The 21,883-nt window shown below is 44.0% G+C and overlaps 1 protein-coding gene across 1 annotated transcript in view; it reads right to left on the bottom strand.

The window, feature by feature from the left end:
- The window catches only part of LOC126251624 (uncharacterized), a 71,241-nt gene that overhangs the window by 26,509 nt on the left and 22,849 nt on the right, over positions 1 to 21,883 (bottom strand). The window contains exon 2 of the mRNA XM_049952170.1: positions 74 to 592. Coding sequence (XP_049808127.1) covers positions 74 to 592 — 519 coding nt within the window. The remainder of the gene's footprint in view (positions 1 to 73; positions 593 to 21,883) is intronic.

The raw sequence follows: 21,883 nt of genomic DNA, 5'->3' as shown, positions 1-21,883 counted from the left end.
TACGAATCTAATAACAATCATTATGAAAGAAAAAAAAAAAAAAAACTGAAAAGAAATTCTGTTTATTGCTCACCTATGGTATGACAGTAGAGCTGCACAACTTTTTGACCAATATGTATGATCAGAAATATCCATCAGTTTCTCTGTAGTGTGGTTTGGTTTCTTGTTGTGTAAGCTGTTTGTCTTCTCAAAATTATTGCCACTCTGACTGGTAAATTTCTTGTCAGTTCCATGTAGTTTAGCATTGTGTACATTCTCTGTGCTATTAAAATCTACTCTCCTGTTTATATTCTCCTGTTTATGCTTCAGTTTCTCTTCTAGGGGTGTCACTGTATATGAAACCTGTAACAATCTTGTTAGACAGACAGTAGAATTCTGTGATAATTCTCTGAAAACTGGTTTCACAATGTGTTCACATGTTTTGCTGAAACTCCTGTTTCCATTATCATTTTTGGGCACAGTAAAAACCAGATCAATGTTATCAAATCCTCTTCCCATTATACCATCAGAAGAGTGACCTAAGTCAAAGGTGTGGCCAAGCTCATGTAAAGCTGATCCCAGAGTGGTTGAAAAACAGCTGCCATATGTTCCCCTGAAATTTCCAAAAACTAAATATGCACAGAACACAAATAACAAAATGCTTACTAACACTATAGAAATCTTCACAAAAACTACACATTTTTTAAACATCAAACAATCAAACCAACTTATGAAATTCTGGACAGTACATCGCAATTCAGGAAAAATATGATATTTTCTGACCATTAATTCCACACAGTAGGTTTTAATTTGTTTTTGAACTGATTATCACATTATTTACGTTAAGGGCAGAACTAAACTCATACCATACCTTATGGGCTTGGTGTTATTTTCCTCAATACAAAGTTCTTGTATTTCTGTGCTACAGTTAACCTTTCTGAAAATCTAATTTACATTTGAAGAAAAAGGTTCCATCCATGCAAGATATATGCCTTTAGTGCCATATTTTATGTTGCTGAATGGAACTTTATAGTCCAAATAATCAAAGGCCTTGACAGTATCACAGGTTACATGAGCGGGATGATTTTGTATGTTTGGCTCTACTGGTACCATTTTGATGTCATATACCCATGGCCTTGTTGTACAGAACTGACAATAAAAACATCGATTGAAACAGAATTGATACGTGGCATACCCCAAGGAAGTGTCACAGTTCTTCTGCTGCTCCTAATCTATATAAATGATTTAGGAGACAATCTGAGCAGCCCTCTTTGACTGCTTGCACATGATGCTGTTATTTACCATCTAATAAAGTCGTCAGAAGGTCAAAACCAACTGTAAAATGATTTACCCAAGATATCTATGTGGTGCCAAAAGTGGCAGTTGACTGTAAACAATGAAAAGAGTGATGTCACCTACATGAGTACTAAATGGCATTCATTGCATTTCTGTTACACAATAAATCACACAAAGTTAAAGTTGCTGATTCAACTACATACCTAAGGATTACAATTACAAAACAACTTAAACTGGATCCATCAGATAGAAAATATTGTGTAGAAGGTGAATGGAAGATTGTGTTTTATTGTGAGAATGCACAGAAGATGCAAGAATCTACCAAAGAGACTGCCTACATTACACTTGTCTGTCCTCTTCCGGAGTAGTGCTGTACAGTATGGGTTCCTTACCAGACAGGATTGATGGAGGACGCAGATAAAGTTCAAAGAAGGGCAGCTCATTTTATGCTATCAAAAAACAGGCGAGAGAATGTCACAGACATGATGTGAGATGGGATAGCTATAATTAACACAGAGGCATTTTTCATTGTGGGTTTTTTTTTTTTTTTTTTTTTTTTTTTTTTTTTTTTTTTTTTTTTTTTTTGTGGTTTTAGGGCGCACAACTTCAATGGTCATTAGCGCCCTGACTACGTTAAGAATGCACCGCGAGGCACAAGTTTAAAACAACTAAAAGGGAAAACACGATAAAAGACAGACTGACAGGCAAAGGATTAAAAAACAGCATCATCAAATGTCCTTAGAGAGGTTTGTCAAATTGATAAAACGAAGAACGCGAGCAGCTGCTCGTGGGTCATCCGCTAAAATGGCTTCTACAGTACATGGCAGGCCAAGATCGAGACGCAGGGTGTTAAAATCCGGACACGACGTTAAAATGTGGCGGACCGTCAGCAATTGCCCACATGGGCAGAACGGCGCCGGGGCAGCCGTCAGCGGATGGCGATGGCTGAACCGGCAGTGGCCAATTTGCAACCGGGCCAAAACTACCTCCTCCCGCCGAGAAGGGCGTGAGGAGGATGTCCAAGCCACGGGAAGAGCTTTCAAGGCCCGAAGCTTGTTGTCTGGAAGTGCAGCCCAACCGGCATGCCACAGCGATAGAATGCGCCGACAAATTACCCTGCTACAATCTGACGAAGGGACACAACAAGAAGCTGTCCGAGGCTGGAGGACCGCAGCCTTGGCCGCGGCATCTGCAGCTTCGTTCCCAGGGATACCGACATGGCCAGGAACCCACATAAAGGTAACCGGAGAACCGACGTCCACCAGCTGCTGAAGAGAGCGTTGGATCCGGTGCACGAAAGGGTGAACCGGGTACGGATCACCGAGGCTCTGGATAGCGCTCAGGGAATCGGAGCAGATGACATATGCAGAATGTCGGTGGCGGCAGATGTAAAGGACAGCCTGGTAGAGGGCAAAGAGCTCAGCTGTGAAGACCGAACAATGGCCATGGAGCCGATATTGGAAACTTTGTGCCCTGACAATAAAAGAACACCCGACCCCGTCATTGGTCTTAGAGCCATCTATATAAATGAAGGTCATATTAATGAACTTCGAACGAAGTTCGACAAAACGGGAGTGGTAGACTGAACCGGGGGTAACCTCCTTCGGGAGCGAGCAGAGGTCAAGGTGGACGCGAACCTGAGCCTGGGAGCCAAGGTGGCGTGTGGCTCTCGCCCACTCGAAAGGTGGCAGGGAGTGAAAAATTAAGGTGTTGAAGGAGGCGACGAAAGCGAACTCCAGGGGGTAGCAGGGCGGAGACATACAACCCGTATTGACTGTCGAGAGAGTCATCAAAAAAGGAATGATAAGACGGGTGGTCGGGCATTGCCAGTAGCCGACAGGCATACCGACAAAGCAGTATATCGCGCCGGTAGGTGAGTGGCAACTCACCAGCGTCAGCATGAAGACTCTCGACGGGACTAGTATAAAACGCTCTGATCGCAAGTCGTAAACCCCGATGTTGTATGGAGTTGAGGCGGCGCAAGATGGATGGCCGTGCAGAGGAGTATACGAAGCTCCCATAATCCAGCTTGGAGCGGACGATCGACCGATATAGGCGAAGTAGGACGGTTCGATCCGCTCCCCACGACATACCACTGAGAACACGGAGGACATTGAGAGAACGAGTACAACGGGCAGCCAAATAAGACACATGTGGAGACCAACTAAGTTTCCTGTCAAATGTAAGACCTAAAAATTTTGTTGTCTCCACGAATGGGAGAGCAACGGGACCGAGTCGTAAGGACGGTGGGAGAAACTCTTGGTAGCGCCAGAAGTTAATACAGACCGTCTTCTTGGCAGAAAAACGGAAGCCATTGGCGACACTCCAGGAGTAAAGACGGTCAAGAGAACGCTGAAGACAGCGCTCCAGGAAACACGTACGCTGCGCGCTGCAATAGATGGTAAAATCGTCCACGAAAAGGGAGCCTGATACATCAGCTGGGAGGCAATCCATTATTGGATTGATCGCTATGGCGAAAAGAGCGACACTCAAAACTGAGCCCTGTGGCACCCCATTCTCCTGGCGAAAGGTGTCTGACAGGACAGAACCCACACGTACCCTGAACTGTCGATCCATTAAAAAGGAACGAATAAAAAGAGGGAGGCGACCGCGAAGGCCCCATGTATGCATGGTGCGGAGAATGCCCGCCCTCCAACAGGTGTCGTAAGCCTTCTCCAAATCAAAGAACACAGCCGCGGTCGGGCGCTTCCGCAAGAAGTTATTCATAATGAAGGTCGACAAGGTAACCAGATGGTCAACAGCAGACCGGCGCCTACGAAATCCACATTGTACATTGGTAAGGAGGCGTCGAGACTCGAGCAGCCAAACCAATCGAGAGTTAACCATTCGCTCCATCACTTTACAGACACAGCTGGTAAGCGAGATGGGTCGATAACTGGAAGGCAAGTGCTTGTCCTTCCCCGGCTTAGGAATCGGGACAACAATAGACTCGCGCCAGCATGCGGGAACATGTCCCTCAATCCAGATGCGATTGTAAGTACGAAGAAGAAAACCTTTACCCGCAGGAGAAAGGTTCTTCAGCATCTGAATATGAATAGAATCAGGCCCTGGAGCGGAGGACCGTGATCGGCCAAGTGCGTTTTCGAGTTCCCGCATGGTGAATGGGGCATTATAACTTTCACGATTCGAGGAGCGGAAGTTAGGTGGCCTAGCCTCCTCTGCCTGTTTGCAGGGGAGGAAGGCAGGGTGGTAATGAGCGGAGCTCGAAACCTCTGCGAAAAAGCGGCCGAAGGCATTGGAGACAGCCTCAGGGGCCACAAGGACGTCATTCGCGACCGTCAAGCCAGAAACTGGTGAGTGGACCTTAGTGCCAGATAGCCGGCGCAGGCTACCCCAGACAACAGAAGAAGGAGTAAAACTGTTGAAGGTGCTTGTGAAAGCAGCCCAGCTGGCTTTCTTGCTTTCTTTAATAATACGACGACCCTGTGCACGTAATCGTTTATAATTGATACAATTTGCCACTGTAGGGTGGCGTTTAAAGGTGCGTAAAGCACGTCGACGAGCACGTAAAGCGTCTCTACATGCTGCGGTCCACCAGGGGACCGGTACGCGACGTGGAGAAGAAGTAGGGTGAGGGATGGAATATTCAGCAGCAGTGAGAATGACTTCCGTGAGGTGTGCGACCTGACTATCGCAGCTTGGGAATGTTTGATCCTGAAAGGTCGCCCTGGAAGAGAAGAGCCCCCAGTCTGCTTTGGAGATGTTCCAACTAGATGAGCATGGAGAGGGGGTATGCTGCAGGAGATGGATAACACACGGGAAGTGGTCGCTCGAATATGTATCAGAAAGTGCATACCACTCGAACCGGCGTGCAAGTTGGGGAGTACATATAGAGAGATCTAAATGGGAATAGGTGTGAGATGTGTCCGAAAGAAAAGTAAGGGCGCCAGTATTGAGGCAGACAAGATTGAGCTGGTTGAAAAGGTCTGCTAACAGGGAGCCCCTCGGGCAGGATGCTGGAGAGCCCCAAAGGGGATGGTGGGCATTGAAGTCTCCAGTTAACAAAAATGGTGCAGGTAGCTGAGCAATAAGTTGCATGATGTCTGCCCTGGTAACGGCAGACGACGATGGAGTGTAAACGGTACAAATGGAAAATGTAAAAGTGGGGAGAGTAATGCGGATGGCAACTGCCTGCAGGCCGGTGTGCAACATGATGGGATCGTAGTAAATATCATCCCGGACCAGCAACATAACCCCTCCATGAGCTGGGATACCTACCACAGGGGGTAGGTCAAAACGCACAGAGGTGTAGTGTGCCAAGGCAATTTGATCGCATGGGCGTAGCTTTGTTTCCTGGAGGGCTACGACGAGCGGACGGTGCAAGCGGAGCAGCAACTTCAAGTCCTCTCGGTTGGAGCGAATGCTGCGAATATTCCAGTGAATAAGTGCCATCATAAGAAAAAAAAAAGGGAAGATGAAAGAAGGGGTCACCTCGAAGGCCGCTGAGGGCCTGGCTTCGAGCGAGCACTGCCGCGCTATCAGTAGGCGGACAGTCAGCGTCCATTGGGTCTATAGGTTCATCGGCCATCTTGGGAAGATGGCCGGGAGGGGGAGCTTCCTCCGCCGGTGAACGGCCAGATGTTCGGCTACCAGCGGTGCGGCCAGGCGAAACGGATGACGGCCTGGGGCGGCAACCGCTGGGTGGCGCAGGAGAAGAAATGCGCCGTGGCGGAGAAGGAGAACTGTGCTTCCTATTAGCCTTCTTGGAAGGTCGTTTGGTGGAAGTACCGGTCGAAGGCTGGGAGGTCAAGGTACGTAGGAAGTCTGCACGGGACGGTTCCTTCTTGAAGGCCCGTGCATCTGACTTCTGGGTCTTCGTCTTAGCAGAAGCTGATGAAGGGGCTGGTGTCTGTGGGGTGATGGGAGGAAGAGGAGACGTCGACCGCGCGATCTTAGCACTGGCCGAACGGACGACCGTGGTGCTGAAGGTCAGATCGCATGTCTGGGTTGCCACCTCCCTGGTAGTCCGAGGAGAGGCGAGGACAGTACTGTATGTCCCCGCTGGGAGCAGCGTGGGCTTCCTACTAGCCAATAGCTTGCGAGCAGCCGAGGTGGACACTTTCTCTTTGACCCGAATTTCTTGGATACAGCGTTCTTCCTTATAGACAGGACAGTCGCGGGAGGATGCGGCACGGTCACCCTGACAGTTCACACAACGAGGAGACGGAGGTGGACAGTCACCCTCATGGGCATCCCTGCCACAAGTGACACATTTAGCCGCATTGGAACAAGACTGGCAAGTGTGATTGAAACGCTGACACTGGTAGCAGCGCGTAGGTGTCGGGACATAGGGGCGAACAGAAATAACCTCGTAGCCCACTTTGATGCGCAATGGCAGCTGAACACTATCGAAGGTCAAGAAAAGTGTCCGGGTCGGTACAAGGTCATTGTTGACCTTTTTCATGACCCTATGGACAGCCGTCACGCCCTGCTCAGCGAGGAAAGATTGAATCTCCTCGTCAGTCAAGCCGTCGAGGGATCTAGTATAGACCACACCACGAGACGAATTCAGAGTTCGGTGAGCCTCCACCCGGACAGGGAATGTGTACAGGAGTGTGGCCCGAAGCAGTTTTTGTGCCTGAAAGGCGCTCTCAGTTTCGAGTAATAAGGTACCGTTACGCAACCTGGTACAAGATTTGACAGATCCGGCTATGGCATCGACGCCCTTCTGGATAACGAAAGGGTTGACAGAGGAAAAATCCTTTCCGTCCTCAGATCGAGAAACGACGAGGAACTGTGGGGCAGGCGGTAGTACTTTTGTCACCGGTAGCTGGTCACGTTTCCGTTTTTGGGCAGAAGTCGAGAGAGATGGAGTGAAATCCATTGCGGAGGAATCCCCCATGATTGCCAGCGTCTCCGATGGCGCGCTCCTTCCTTGTGGGGACCCTCTCAGAGGGCACTCCCGCCTTAGGTGAATGTTTACACCTCAGGTCACACCTCCCCAGAAACAGACGGAGGGACCAATCGGCATGGTCAGAAGGTATCAGCTCAGGCAATCACCCCTCCCCGGGCCTGGCTGGCCTTTACCAGGGGGTACGCGCGTGCCTTACATGCCTACCCAGGGCGGGGAATTACGCGTTACCCCGTCACCGGCTACGCGTGCGAACGCGTGGGTCGGCCTTCAGGCGCGCACAGGGAGGAAGGAAGAAGAGGAAAAAGGAGAGGGAGAGGGAGAGAGGGAGAGAGGGGGGGGAGAGAGAGAGAGAGAGAGAGAGAGAGAGAGAGAGAGAGAGAGAGAGAGAGAGAGAGAGGACAGTGTCTCAAACGCCGAGGCGGAGACCAGAGAAGGCAAGGAGAAGAAGGCAATGAGAAGGCAAGGAGACTATGCAGGGGAAAGAGTAAGGAAGACAGTGAGGTGGAGAAGAGCAAAGAAAGGAACCAACCAAATGAAGGAAGAAACGAGAAGTGAAAAAGCAAAATGACCGCAAATAGAGGTCGTGGAACCGTCCGTCTCCGGACGCAGGCGCTAACTACCCCCTTGAGGGGGAGGGACTCCTTTTAGTCGCCTCTTACGACAGGCAGGAATACCTCGGGCCTATTCTTACCCCGGACCCGCAGGGGGGTTTCATTGTGGTGAAATATTTTCACAAAATTTCTGTCACTAACTTTCCCCTTTGAATCCGAAAATGTTTTGTTGATTCTCACCTACATAGGGAAAAATGATCATTGTAATAAAATTAGAGAATCTGGAGCTTACACTGAAAGATTTAAGTTCCTTTTTTTCCCATATGCTGTTTGAAAATAAAATGGTAGAGAAATAGTCTGAAAAAATTTTGATGAACCCTCTGCCAAGTATTTAATTGTGAACTCCAGAGTAATTCTGTGGATGTAGATTCTAATTCTGTGGATGTAGATTCTTTGTGAAAGACAAAGTAAGAGACATTTGCCAACTTATATTCTAAAAATGATTCCAATGTAGGTCATGTTATCAAATTTGTTTGAAAGAGAATAAAATGGACCTGTAATCAGAGGGTTGCCACAGGTTTTGGAAATCATGGAATATAGGGAATTTCAAATACATTAGAGAAATCAGGGAAATTTGAAAAAACACTGGAAAATCTCGTTTTTGTCACAGTAGATGAAATGGTTTGTTTACTGAGGTGTCATGTACTGTCACTGGCAGGGTGCAGCTGAGTAAGTGCACTGCTTCCCTACTCCCTCTTTCCTACTGCTTCTCCCCTTCCTACCACTCTCATCAGCTTGCATCAGTACTGCCACCACTTCTTGTCATTAGCCTAGCAGCTGCCAATGAGAGGCATGAGCAGTGGTTTGTTTAGGTCTGTTTCTCAGAGACTGTAGACACAACAGCCTTAGATGGTGGTCACACGTGTGTGAGTTATGTCTGAGTGATTGTGTGTGTGCTCTCATTTTCTGACAAAAGCTATGGCTGAAAATTTAGTTGTGAGAGGATTATTGGCTTTTCTGTGTGCCTGTCTGTGGCTCAGCAATGATCTTTGTGGTGAGTTGCTATCTATCCTCATTATTATTGATTCTCAGAGTATTTGAACAAGTTATCCATTGCATGGATTGATCACCGCAGTCTCATTTTCATCGACATGCTGTCTGTAGCTAGTAATAGCTGGCCACATGAGTGTATTTCTGCAACAGGCCAAAACCGCAGGCTGTTTCTGCAGGTATTTGTACTGGATCAGGCCTGTCAATCTGAAGCTATTTGGTTCCCACTAATATGCAGGTCCTGCCTCTTGAATCTAGTCTCACCGAACTACCCGCGGGCCAGATCTGTTTGTGTGTGACATAATGCAGCACATTTTCATCGTTTATCCATAGACCCAGGACTGTAGTGCTCCTCAGCAGGCCACAGGCCATGGGTGATGGATTTAAGGGACTTTGACTGTCTTACTGCAAGTATGTTGTGCAGTGTAGTGTTTTACAGACATTTTATTTTTTGTAGTACGTTTTGGCACTTCAAAAGAAGTTTATATGTTAGAAAGTGTGGACGGTAAGAAGAAGAAAATTGTGTCAGTTGCTGGCAGTTTATACACACACACACACACACACACACACACACACACACACACACACACAATTTGAAATGTCTGCTTGTGTCTGTGTATGTGCGGATGGATGTGTGTGTGAGTGTGTGTGTGTGCGCGCGCGCGCGCGCGCGAGCGCGAGCGCGAGAGTGTATACCTGTCCTTTTCCCCCCCTAAGGTAAGTCTTTCCGCTCCCGGGATTGGAATGACTCCTTAACCTCTCCCTTAAAACCCACATCCTTTCGTCTTTCCCTCTCCTTCCCTCTTTCCTGATGAGGCAACCGTTTGTTGCGAAAGCTTGAATTTCATGTGTGTGTTTGTGTGTCCATCGACCTGCCAACACTTTCGTTCAGTAAGTCACATCATATATACACTCCTGGAAATTGAAATAAGAACACCGTGAATTCATTGTCCCAGGAAGGGGAAACTTTATTGACACATTCCTGGGGTCAGATACATCACATGATCACACTGACAGAACCACAGGCACATAGACACAGGCAACAGAGCATGCACAATGTCGGCACTAATACAGTGTATATCCACCTTTCGCAGCAATGCAGGCTGCTATTCTCCCATGGAGACGATCGTAGAGATGCTGGATGTAGTCCTGTGGAACGGCTTGCCATGCCATTTCCACCTGGCGCCTCAGTTGGACCAGCGTTTGTGCTGGACGTGCAGACCGCGTGAGACGACGCTTCATCCAGTCCCAAACATGCTCAATGGGGGACAGATCCGGAGATCTTGCTGGCCAGGGTAGTTGACTTACACCTTCTAGAGCACATTGGGTGGCACGGGATACATGCGGACGTGCATTGTCCTGTTGGAACAGCAAGTTCCCTTGCCGGTCTAGGAATGGTAGAACGATGGGTTCGATGACGGTTTGGATGTACCGTGCACTATTCAGTGTCCCCTCGACGATCACCAGTGGTGTACGGCCAGTGTAGGAGATCGCTCCCCACACCATGATGCCGGGTGTTGGCCCTGTGTGCCTCGGTCATATGCAGTCCTGATTGTGGCGCTCACCTGCACGGCGCCAAACACGCATACAACCATCATTGGCACCAAGGCAGAAGCGACTCTCATCGCTGAAGACGACACGTCTCCATTCGTCCCTCCATTCACGCCTGTCGCGACACCACTGGAGGCGGGCTGCACGATGTTGGGGCGTGAGCGGAAGACGGCCTAACGGTGTGCGGGACCGTAGCCCAGCTTCATGGAGACGGTTGCGAATGGTCCTCGCCGATACCCCAGGAGCAACAGTGTCCCTAATTTGCTGGGAAGTGGCGGTGCGGTCCCCTACGGCACTGCGTAGGATCCTACGGTCTTGGCGTGCATCCGTGCGTCGCTGCGGTCTGGTCCCAGGTCGACGGGCACGTGCACCTTCCGCCGACCACTGGCGACAACATCGATGTACTGTGGAGACCTCACGCCCCACGTGTTGAGCAATTCGGCGGTACGTCCACCCGGCCTCCCGCATGCCCACTATACGCCCTCGCTCAAAGTCCGTCAACTGCACATACGGTTCACGTCCACGCTGTCGCGGCATGCTACCAGTGTTAAAGACTGCGATGGAGCTCCGTATGCCACGGCAAACTGGCTGACACTGACGGCGGCGGTGCACAAATGCTGCGCAGCTAGCGCCATTCGACGGCCAACACCGCGGTTCCTGGTGTGTCCGCTGTGCCGTGCATGTGATCATTGCTTGTACAGCCCTCTCGCAGTGTCCGGAGCAAGTATGGTGGGTCTGACACACCGGTGTCAATGTGTTCTTTTTTCCATTTCCAGGAGTGTATATATATATATATATGTCTGCTTGTGTCTGCATATGTGTGGATGGATATGTGTGTGTGTGTGTGTGCGTGCGAGTGTATACCTATCCTTTTTTCCCCCTAAGGTAAGTCTTTCCGCTCCCGGGATTGGAATGACTCCTTACCCTCTCCCTTAAAACCCACATCCTTTCGTCTTTCCCTCTCCTTCCCTCTTTCCTGATGAGGCAACAGTTTGTTGCGAAAGCTTGAATTTTGTGTGTATGTTTGTGTGTCTATCGACGTGCCAGCGCTTTCGTTTGGTAAGTCACATCATCTTTGTTTTTAGATATATTTTTCCCACGTGGAATGTTTCCCTCTATTAATATATATATATATATATATATATATATATATATATATATATATATATATATATATATATATATATATAAAAAAATCAGGTAGACTGTTCGCCTGGTGCAAGTCTTTCGATTTGACACCACTTCGGTGACTTGCATCGATGGGGATGAAATGATGATAATTAGGACAACACAACACCCAGTCGGGAATCGAACCCGGGCCCTTAGGATTGACATTCTGTCACGCTGACCACTCAGCTACCAGGGGCGGACAGTTTATACATTATATACTCATATATTTCTCGAAAGAAAAATCACACACCATCTGTAAAATAATGGATATAACACAGTGGATAATAACTGACAACAACAAACATAGTAGAACCAACTTTTTATTGGTGGTCACTTACAGTGTTGGTTTACGGCACCAAAAATTGCAGTTTCAGTGCCCATACTAAAATATGCTAAGATGATTCTCACCAAACATTTGAAATTGTTAGATTAATACCATAAAATCTTTTATAAAGCCCATTCACTCACTCTCATCCATTCTCATGGACATGTTGCATGAGTGACAGATGGGTTGTTTTTCCAGATTTCATGGATGACATGGGGCACACATATTGTTGTATACCATTAAGTTTTAACTGTTCAGTGGTATACCAAAGCAGGGCTTCACAGCAAATGTGCTCCATGAGCAGACAGTGAGTGGAGGCCTGTGAGCAGCCAATACTGTACTTCCTCCATTATCGCAGGGTATAGGATGAGGAGACATATGGAGACTAGTGTAAACAAGGAAATTGATGCTGTGGGAAATGCTTGGAGAAAACTAGACTGTCTTTATATTCTTTGTCAGTTTACAAGTTTGCAGATCAATTACTTCAAGCTCCTCCCCGCCCCTCCCCCCCCGACAAAATAACTGGCACTCTGTCTGTAGACACATGCCAATACATTCCATAACAAATCATCTGTATTTTCTAATGCTTTCGTCAACACTGCTTAGAATTCCACATCCAGCTGTGTGCCTGCAATATCTACACTTTCATAGAGTGCTAAGGAATATGCAACACCCTCTTTACAAATACTTTTCAAGCTGGCTCTGAAAGTTGTTTGCCAGAAACTGGATGGGAGGTTTGGTTGTCATGTCTGATAACAGTGCTGCACTACCAAGTATTATTTTATTAAGTCACAGTCCACGAAAGGATGGAAGGACTTTTATAAAAGTACCACAATTTTGTAGGTCATCTGAACAGAAAATTCGTGTAACATTTCTTACTCTTCAGAGAGCTTTCTTTTTTAAGTGTAAAACCTCATACACACTATGAATCGTCATATTTTCCATTCCTGTATTCTCTGTTGTAGCAAGAAGCACTGCCTTTGTAAACTGAACTTCCTGGAGGTACACTAAACATTTTGGTAGCCCACATTTTTGTGTGAAATAAGATACCTTGCACAGGAAATTGGAGTGGAAGACACTGTCAGTGTTACACAATGTCAACTCGCCATTGCTGCTATCAGGTGGCACCGCTGTCAAAACTGACACCCTCATATTTCACGGCTGGTGCTTCTCCTGTGTAGTCGTGACCACATGATACATGCAGATTTGCCTCACTCCCCACCACACTACCACTGATCTGCTTGTGAACAAGAGTGTAAACAGATGCAAGTTCCTCAAAATCAGCAAGTTGTTAAGCCCTTCCCTAAAGCAATCATCATACATGTACAGTGAAACTTAAGAAGCAAGTGATCATTTTTTCAGAAGTGCTTCATGACTGAACCATTTTTGATGGCTTCACTTCACCTTGAAAGACCTCTTCATTTATCCATTGTGTTTTATAGATCCCAACAACAAGGAGAACCATCAGGAATGACAAATAAGTCAATTTATGCACTATGTACAGTGAAACTTAAGAAGCAAGTGGTCATTTTTTCAGAAGTGCTTCATGACTGAACCATTTTTGATGGCTTCACTTCATCTTGAAAGACCTCTTCATTTATGTTGAATACTTGGCCCAGTTTGAAGCTCATCTATTTGCACACCAAGTACCAGGTACTTTTTCTTATCAACACATGGTGTATCAACATATAGAGTGTGCTGCAAATTATTCCCCACTTAGCCACAAGAGTTTGTGACCTATGAAGAATTAATCCATGCTTTGAACAGCTACTACGATGAGAAAGTCCATGAGGCAGCTGCCAGGTTTAAAATTTTTTTTTTAAAGCAATCAGGACAAACTTATAGGCAGTCGGTGACAGACTTACAAGAACTTATTTGTCAGTGTAAGTTTAAATGTTAAGTGTTGCAAGTATTATATTGAACTCGTGATTCATGATGCCATTACTCACAATGTGGCTGATAATAGACTAAGGAAACAGATTCTCAAGTTTCCTGACCCTTCCTTGTTTTAAAAGCATTTACTATCAAGACTACCGTGACAGTGCCATAGACAGTTTTCAGTCAGTCAACATTTTTGCACCTAGCAATAGCATTGCGTGGCCATGTGCACAGACTGGTTGCAAGTCAAGCACATGGTGACCCATTCAGGCTCAGCACAGCCAGCCATTAAAACAGCCAGGCCAACAAGGCGCCAGTGTCAAGTCTTGCCTGTGCTGCTTCTAAGTGCATAAGTGTCACTTATGGCCATCACAAAACGCATGTTCAGGCAGTATGCTTTTTTTTTTTAAAAAAAAGGGCAAGCAAGCAAGCAAGCTCCCTCTCCTAATACATGCCAATAGGAATGAAACTTTGCTGTAAATGTTGTGTATTCTGAACCAGACAGAGCTTCTAGTGTGGAGCGGATCAAGAAATCAATAGCCTCTTCTTCAGTGCAACACTACTCTAACAAACTTTTGTGGACCTTGTGATAGTGGGCCAAACTAATTATCTGCAATTAGTTATGGGTGCCTCAGTGTCTTTGCTAAATTCCAGTGCTTTGATCTTCTTGGAAAGCCCAAGCTGCCAAAATCACACACTAAGTTTACAGCACATAATGGACCAGACACTCCAGTACTCAGTATTTGTTCCTTTCTGCAATACACCAGAATTTGTGAAAAACTGATATTTCAGGTTTGTGTTCACGTAACAATGCAAATATATTTGGCCTTGATTTGTTTGGGTTGTGTGTGGTAGACAATGAGTTGTCAGTTACCCCTTTTGATTCAAAGGGCACTGTTGCTCAGTTGTGTGCTGAATTCAAAGCTTTGTAAGCTGATGGCTTAGGCAAAGCTTCTAATTTTGTTGCACTTGTCACCATGAAAGACAATGCATAGCTTCACTTCTTCAGGGCTCACACTGTACCACATACATTCTGTGAACAGGTAGTTCAGGAACTTTCAGAGGCAGGACGGTGGCATTATTGCTCCCACCATGACCAGTCAGAGGGCATCTCTCTTAGTACTTATCATGAATCCTTCAAACAAATTGTGTATTTGTTCAGACTTTAACGCAACAGTGAACCACCAAACAGTGATTGATTCATTTCCTTTGCCTCGATCTGGTGAACTTATGGACCATTTGGGAGCTGGTTGTTACTTCTCTAAGATTGATTTATATGATGCCTACCTCCAGATCCCTTTAGATGAACAGCCACAGCAAGCATCTGTAATTAATAGACAGAGGAGACTATTCAAATTTCTTTGTTTTCTTTTTTGTACTGCATACACACCAGGAATTTTCCAGTGCTGTTTGGAACAATTAACTGCATCTGTGCCTTTGTGTACAAATTATGTAGATTATATTGTGGATCAGGTCACACCGCAGACAGGCCCCTTGGTAATTTGGGCACCTTGTTGCAATTGTTAGCAGAGGCAGGCCTTAAATGCAACACAGACAAATGCATGTTCTTTCAAACTGAGACCGAGTACATGGGGTGTAATTATTTCTGAGGGTGTTCATTTGGCATTAGTCGCACTTTCAGACCATTCAACCTCAGACCTCCAAGGAATGTTACTGAATTACGTACAGTCAGTACTAGGGAAGCTGACTACATCTTTTTCGTTCAAAACGAAGCAGAGATTGCAGCACTATTGTAATGCCTTCACTCCAAGAATGTACCTTTCATGTTATCCCAGAATATGACATTGTTTTTAGACAGTTGCCTAATTTATTTTGAATCTCCCAAACCTGTAATCTTGGCCGTGGATGCCTGTTCATGTGATACTGATACTGTAGTCTCTCGCACAGGATCGATTCTGCCTCCAAATTGCTTAACAAAGCTCAGAGTAGTTATTCCAAAATAGAGGAGGTGGTTCTTGCCATCATCTTAAGAGTGACTAAATTTCATCAGTGTTTGTACATAAGAAAACTCTACTTGGTGACTGACCACAAGCTTTTGAAGTCACTTTTCAATCCAGCCAACCCATTCCACATTGCACTGCACAGAAATTTCAATGCTGGGCTCTCATCTTATTGCACTACCATTACAAAATAATGTGTAGGCCCACATCCAAGCATGACAATGCAGACATGCTTTTGCATCTTCCCTTGGGACTGGATGCGGACTCTTGATGCTTCAGAAGCATCTTGTTGCCACACCATTGCCAGGACTCAAGCATGCTGGACCATTTTTCCATTAGATCACTGGAAGATCACCCAGGTCACAGCAGCAGAACCTGACTGCAGATTCTGTTGCACTATGTCTGCATTGGTTGGCCTCACACTATGAGACAAATTGTTAGTCCTGTGGTTCTCTGACACTGCACATTTGCGTGACTTGTCTGTGTTACATGGTGTCCTATTGCTATGCACTGAATCTAAACCATCACATGTGGTGATTCTGAAGGTTCTCTGGAGACATGTTCTCAGTTTGCTTCATCGGGGTCACTGGGGTGTGGTCCATACCAAACAATTAGCTCACTGACATTGTACATGGTTTGATACGGTCTCACAAATAGTTTGATACAGTCTCACAAATAGAACAGATGACAGTTCAGTGGTTTTTTGATTGGCCAAAGCCTGGAGCACCTCAACAGTGCTTCCATTTGGATTTTGCAGGACTCGTTCTTTGACTGTTGTCAACATATATTGCGAGATTCCTTTTGTGGTTCCCATGCACTCTACGATGACACATTGCACCCTTCACGCGTTCATATTTTGCCTTGAGGTTTTACCTGAGTTGCTTGTGACTGACAATGGACCTCAATTTGTGTCTGCAGAATTCGAGGACGTCCATGCAGCCAACGGGATTTGTCACATCACCAGCCTGCCTTTTCACTCACAGTCCAACAGAGAAACAGAACGCTCTATCCGCACTTTAAAGCAGCAGATGGATAAACTACGCACCCACCACACGAGACAAAGCTTTGCTGCTTTTCTTGTACTACTGCTCCCAGCTTCACAACAATGCATTGCCAGTGGACTTGCTCTCTGTACGGTGCCACCACACTTTGCTCCATCGCGATGGCTGCTGGCTATTCCACCCACTCGGGAAATGTATCAACTGCAGTCTGCAGTCCAACGCCCCACAAATCTGGGTATTACATCATTCAACTGCCTGTTCAAACGGAGACCTACAATAAACAATTAAGCCCTGTTAAAACTGTCAGGTGCTGATAACAATGTATTACACAAGTACACAGCATCTCACACTCAACCTCAGATGCTGTTCACACTCCTCATATACCGTACCAGGCCTGGTAACAATACTAGTCCACTCTGGTGGCAGTTCTGTCACACAGAACTGCAACTCTAATCATTTACATACCCACTAGTGCTGTGTAATTGTTTGAAGTTACATGGGCATCTATCCATGTTTTCTTAGTGCTTCACATGTTTTTGTCATGCTGTGTATAATTCTGTATCTTATCACTGATTTGAGTAGCTGTGATGTTACTTATGTTCATGCTGGTAGCATTGTGTAATATCATCACTGTGAATGTCAATCTATGTAATTTATTTGCAAGATTCTGTATGTGTGTGGGTCATAATAAAATTTTATGCAATTGCACTCCTAGAAAATTCATGCAGTCAATCTTGGTTTTTGTGGTGGAACTGAACATGATTTAACTTGCTTGGTTTGTTTTAAGCTGCGTTAACAAGCTGACTGCCACAAGGCTGCTGGTGACCACAGCAGAGCCTCATGCCTGACACTGTGACCTGACCTGGTGGTGAAACATCCATCACCATGCTTGCATCAGTCACAAGGTTTTTCCGTGTTCAATTCTAACCTGTTTTAATCTAAATGCTTATCTAGTTTTTCTAAGGTATTTACTACAGTTTGATGAATTTGGTCAGTGCTGTTAATTTCAATAATTACAGATGTGTCAATAAAGCTGTGTGTCAGTCAATATTTAGTTGTGGATCACTTATGTAAAAACAGGAACAGTGGGTCCTAAGACTGAACCCTAGTGTATTCCTTGTGTAATAATTTTGCAGTCTGAAGCATAGTGTCCTGTGTCTGAAACTCACTCTTCATTGCCATTGGTTAGACAGGATGGAAAACATTTTAACACAGTGTCCTAATTCCGTATTGTTTCAGTCTGCAAAGAAGCAAGCAGTGGTTTACACTACCAAAGGCCACTGATGTCACAAAAAAAACTCCTGTGGCATGCAGGGAGTTGTCTAGAGAGGAGCTAATTTTGTCTGCAAATTTGTTGATAGCAGGCACGGTGCTTTTGCATTTTTGAAACTCATATTAAATTTTTATATGAAATTTTGAATTTGTATTGCGACAACCTTCCAAATATTTTTGAGTGAGAGGGAAGGAGAGAGATTAGGTGTGTACTTTTGTGGCTTTTTTTAAATTACCATTTAACTACTGCATGCTTCAGAGTGTATGGAGAACAGTCTTCTTCAAAGTGTTGATTAACTATTGTGGATTGTGGGTGTGCATTTAATTTAGGGACTGCTTTTTACACTTTCATTGATATCCCAGCCCACCCTTCTGATATTTTACTTTTGAGTGATAGTACTGGATTTTCTTTTGTGGTAATTTTCCTGAATTTACAGAAAGGCCACTTTCACGTTACTCATTGCCAAACAAATTTACTTTAGCTGTGTAATTTTCTACATCAATGTTTGATCTGTTCACATTTATAATGGAATCAATAAACAGTTCTGATACCGAAGCAGCATCTGCAACAATTTTGTCCTCTGCTTCGATGTGAGAAATGTCATGGCCTCTAGCGGTTACACCTGTTTCATTTTGATCACTGACCATTGCGTCTTGGATTTATTTACACTTTTCCAAACAAATCTGTTATTTGCTAATTCTTTTGATGCACATTAAAATTTTTTATTTATTTATTTTTTTTTATATAGATAACTAAGTTAGGATTTTGTTGAGTTTTAGTTCTCAATGTAGCTGTTCTTTATGAAGCACTAGATGTTTTTATTCCTTCTGCAATCCACTTTACTTGGTAGTTTGTGGCATACGGTAAGAGGAAGAAAAGTTTCATTAGAAACATGCAGAAATATTTTCAAAAATTTAGACAGATTTTCAGAACTTGAAATCTACTGCACCTCATTTAATTTAATGTACGTTGGAATAAGTTTGTATTTTCTGTGTTGAACTGTCATTTGGTATAAATTTTGGAGCAAGGTTCTACTGTTCAGGTAACTCCATAAACGGAGCACAATAGCCAGCAAGTCCCAAATATAAACAAAACTTTCTGGCCTCACTACAAATATAACTGGTTAAACCATTTCCTACTCACTTTGTTGACCATCCATTTACTTGAGTAATATCAGAAGTAGTGTTATTGAAACCCAATTTTCTAAATCACATCAATGAATTTCGTTGAGGTGTTAAAACCAGTAGCTATTATGACTCTTTTCTTGGTTTCTTTTTCCAGTTTCTGTAATAGGCACTGAAATGTTGACAAAAATAGTTTTATTATTTCTTCTCTGGGCAAAACAAGCTGAAATGTGCTTCTTGATTAGTGTGTGTGTGTGTGTGTGTGTGTGTGTGTGTGTGTGTGTGTTGGCAACATTTTATCTTTTTATGCATCTGTGAACCAATGAATTTTTTCAGGGTGTGCACTTCATTCATTGTATGACAATTAAGGTCTATTTCTGGTGCTAACTGGTTATTACTGGTTCTTTGAAACTGGATAATGCACGTCTTTGTGAGATTAAGACAAACTGCAAAGGCTGCTCTTGCACCCTTCATTAGTATTGATGTATCATCACAGAATGTTATTGTTTTTGAACCATTCTTTAACACACTGACTGCTGCAAGGCCACTGGTGGACACAGCAGAGGTTCATACCTGCCACCATGTGCTCACCAGTGGCCGCAAGTTTCACATGTTTAGTCCAGTATATAATGCAGTATTGGGCATTAATTTGTATTTCTTAATTGAATTGATGCTTGTGTACAGCAAATTGGGTACACTATTTTGTTCACCAGTGCCTTTTTTTTTTTTTTTTTTTTGCAGCATTGAACATCATCCAAAGCTTGTGGGCACATGGCATCAGGCGTGAATCTCAGCTAGGTCTGCAATCAGCCTCATGGTAATCAGCTTGTTAACTATGACATCTGTCACATAATGGAAAAATGAAAGTGTGCCCTTAGCACGAGACTGGTCTAATGACAAGACTAATGGAAGAATGCTCTCCCTGAAAAAACTTAAGCTATTCAATATTGTCAATGCAGAGTTATGAAACGTAAGCCAGCCTATCGAAGTTTCAGTTACTTCCTTTTTTTTATTTCTTCTTTTTCTGTCATTGTGTTTTGAATGAAATAACATATACACACACCTGTATGAAATTGTCAATTTCAGTCATACTTTTACTAATCCTTTGTCTGATTCTAAACTGTTGATCAATAAAACTGAATATCAATAAGAACACAGAAAAAACAGTGACTCATCCATCCATCACGTAATACAGAAAATCATTTTTTTGTTACTGAGCACAGCTGTACATTCATTTTCAGAATTGAAGTGCAGTAACATCCACTCGCCATTGTTATATAAAATGAATCTTGTACTTCATATGAAAAGTTAGCATGTGTAATAATTTACAAGTGGAAACATAACAATCAACACAAATACGTATTTTTGACTAGCCAGTATTGGTCAAAAGTCTGCATTCAAAAAGGAAGGAAAATATGTAATTTAATAACAAAGGTGAGTACATGTTACAGCATATCCACTCTGAAAAGTAAGCTAGTTATCCAGCTCACTCATGCAGACTATTCCATGCCACATGTGCCCAAACATTGCACCTAGTGCCAGTGATAATAGGATAAAGTCATGAGAAGTTTATTTACATATGTTGAGAACAAGAGTGTGCGAACTGGTAGTCCTTGTGGGGACATCACACTGCTTTCTGTTATGAAGGTAAGATTCCACCCAGGCAACAGGGATGCCATTAATGTTATAAAACTTTAGTCTGCCATGTAGACTTTTCCAGTCCACACACTCAAGGCTTTGGCAAGATCACAAAAAACAGCAGCAAGATAATTTTTCTTGTTTACTTCTCCACGATTTGTTTTCTGAGGTATCGTATTGCTTTTTCTGTGATGAACCCTTACGAAAGCCCAAGTGAGAGGCAATTAAGAAGGTCTGCTCAGTTAAATGAAACAATATTCTGTCATAGACCACTTACTCAAACACTTTTGAAACAACTGGAAGGAGTGAAATAGGTCTGTAATTACAAGTGATTTGCATATCTTCATTTTTATAGATGAGTGTTATTACAGCACATTTAAGTCCATCAAGAAATATTCCCTCAGTTCATTGATTGATTACCAAGATGGCTTAAGGGTAATGCTATCAAGTCAGTACTAAATTTTAATCTTCTCTTAGAAGTATCATCATTGCCAGCAGGATTACGAATATCTAGTTACCTGATGAATTTTGTAATATCTTTAGGGACTGTATTTTTTAAACTTTTTGGGTACTTTCAATGTCTGCACAAGTAAATGTAATGAACCTGTATTTGGTTGTTTATTAGTGGGTTCAACATTCTGTACCACTGAAGTAGCAATCACTGATTTTTTTAGTCATTGATTTTCAAGTGTCGCCATTTCTGCCACAGATATTTTTTGGGCTCAATTTCATTTAGATTTTTTTTTCCATTTCTTTCTTGTTCAATAATTTCCAGTTTTTTATTTCTTGCATTTTCTTCACGTGTTTTACTTTGTGACCAGAGTGTATGAGTTTCATGTAATTTAAAACAGACTGGAGGATTGTACAAATTGACGATAATATAATTTAGACTCTTCACTACAGCTCTGCCACCGAGTTACGTTAAGCTCTCACTTCTTAGAACAAGATACTTTAACCCCAAGAGTTACTCATCCCATTATTTCCCTTTTGTTTTATGGGAAAACAAGACTCAAAGTGCTATGGGAACATGATTACACTTTCTGCTCCCTAACCTTTAAACAAGTGGTTGATTCTGCTTAAATTCCAGCTCATGCAGTTTTTATTCGTTACAAAGTTGTACATGCATTTTTCATCTCCTCAGTCGAACATTTTGATTATGTCTTTACACCAATTGACACAAGCCTGTTTTTGTGCTTCTGTCAAATCATGCA

Source organism: Schistocerca nitens, chromosome 1, assembly GCF_023898315.1.
Source record: "Schistocerca nitens isolate TAMUIC-IGC-003100 chromosome 1, iqSchNite1.1, whole genome shotgun sequence".
Classification (NCBI taxonomy): domain Eukaryota; kingdom Metazoa; phylum Arthropoda; class Insecta; order Orthoptera; family Acrididae; genus Schistocerca; species Schistocerca nitens.
This window is presented reverse-complemented; position numbering and strand designations above follow the sequence as displayed.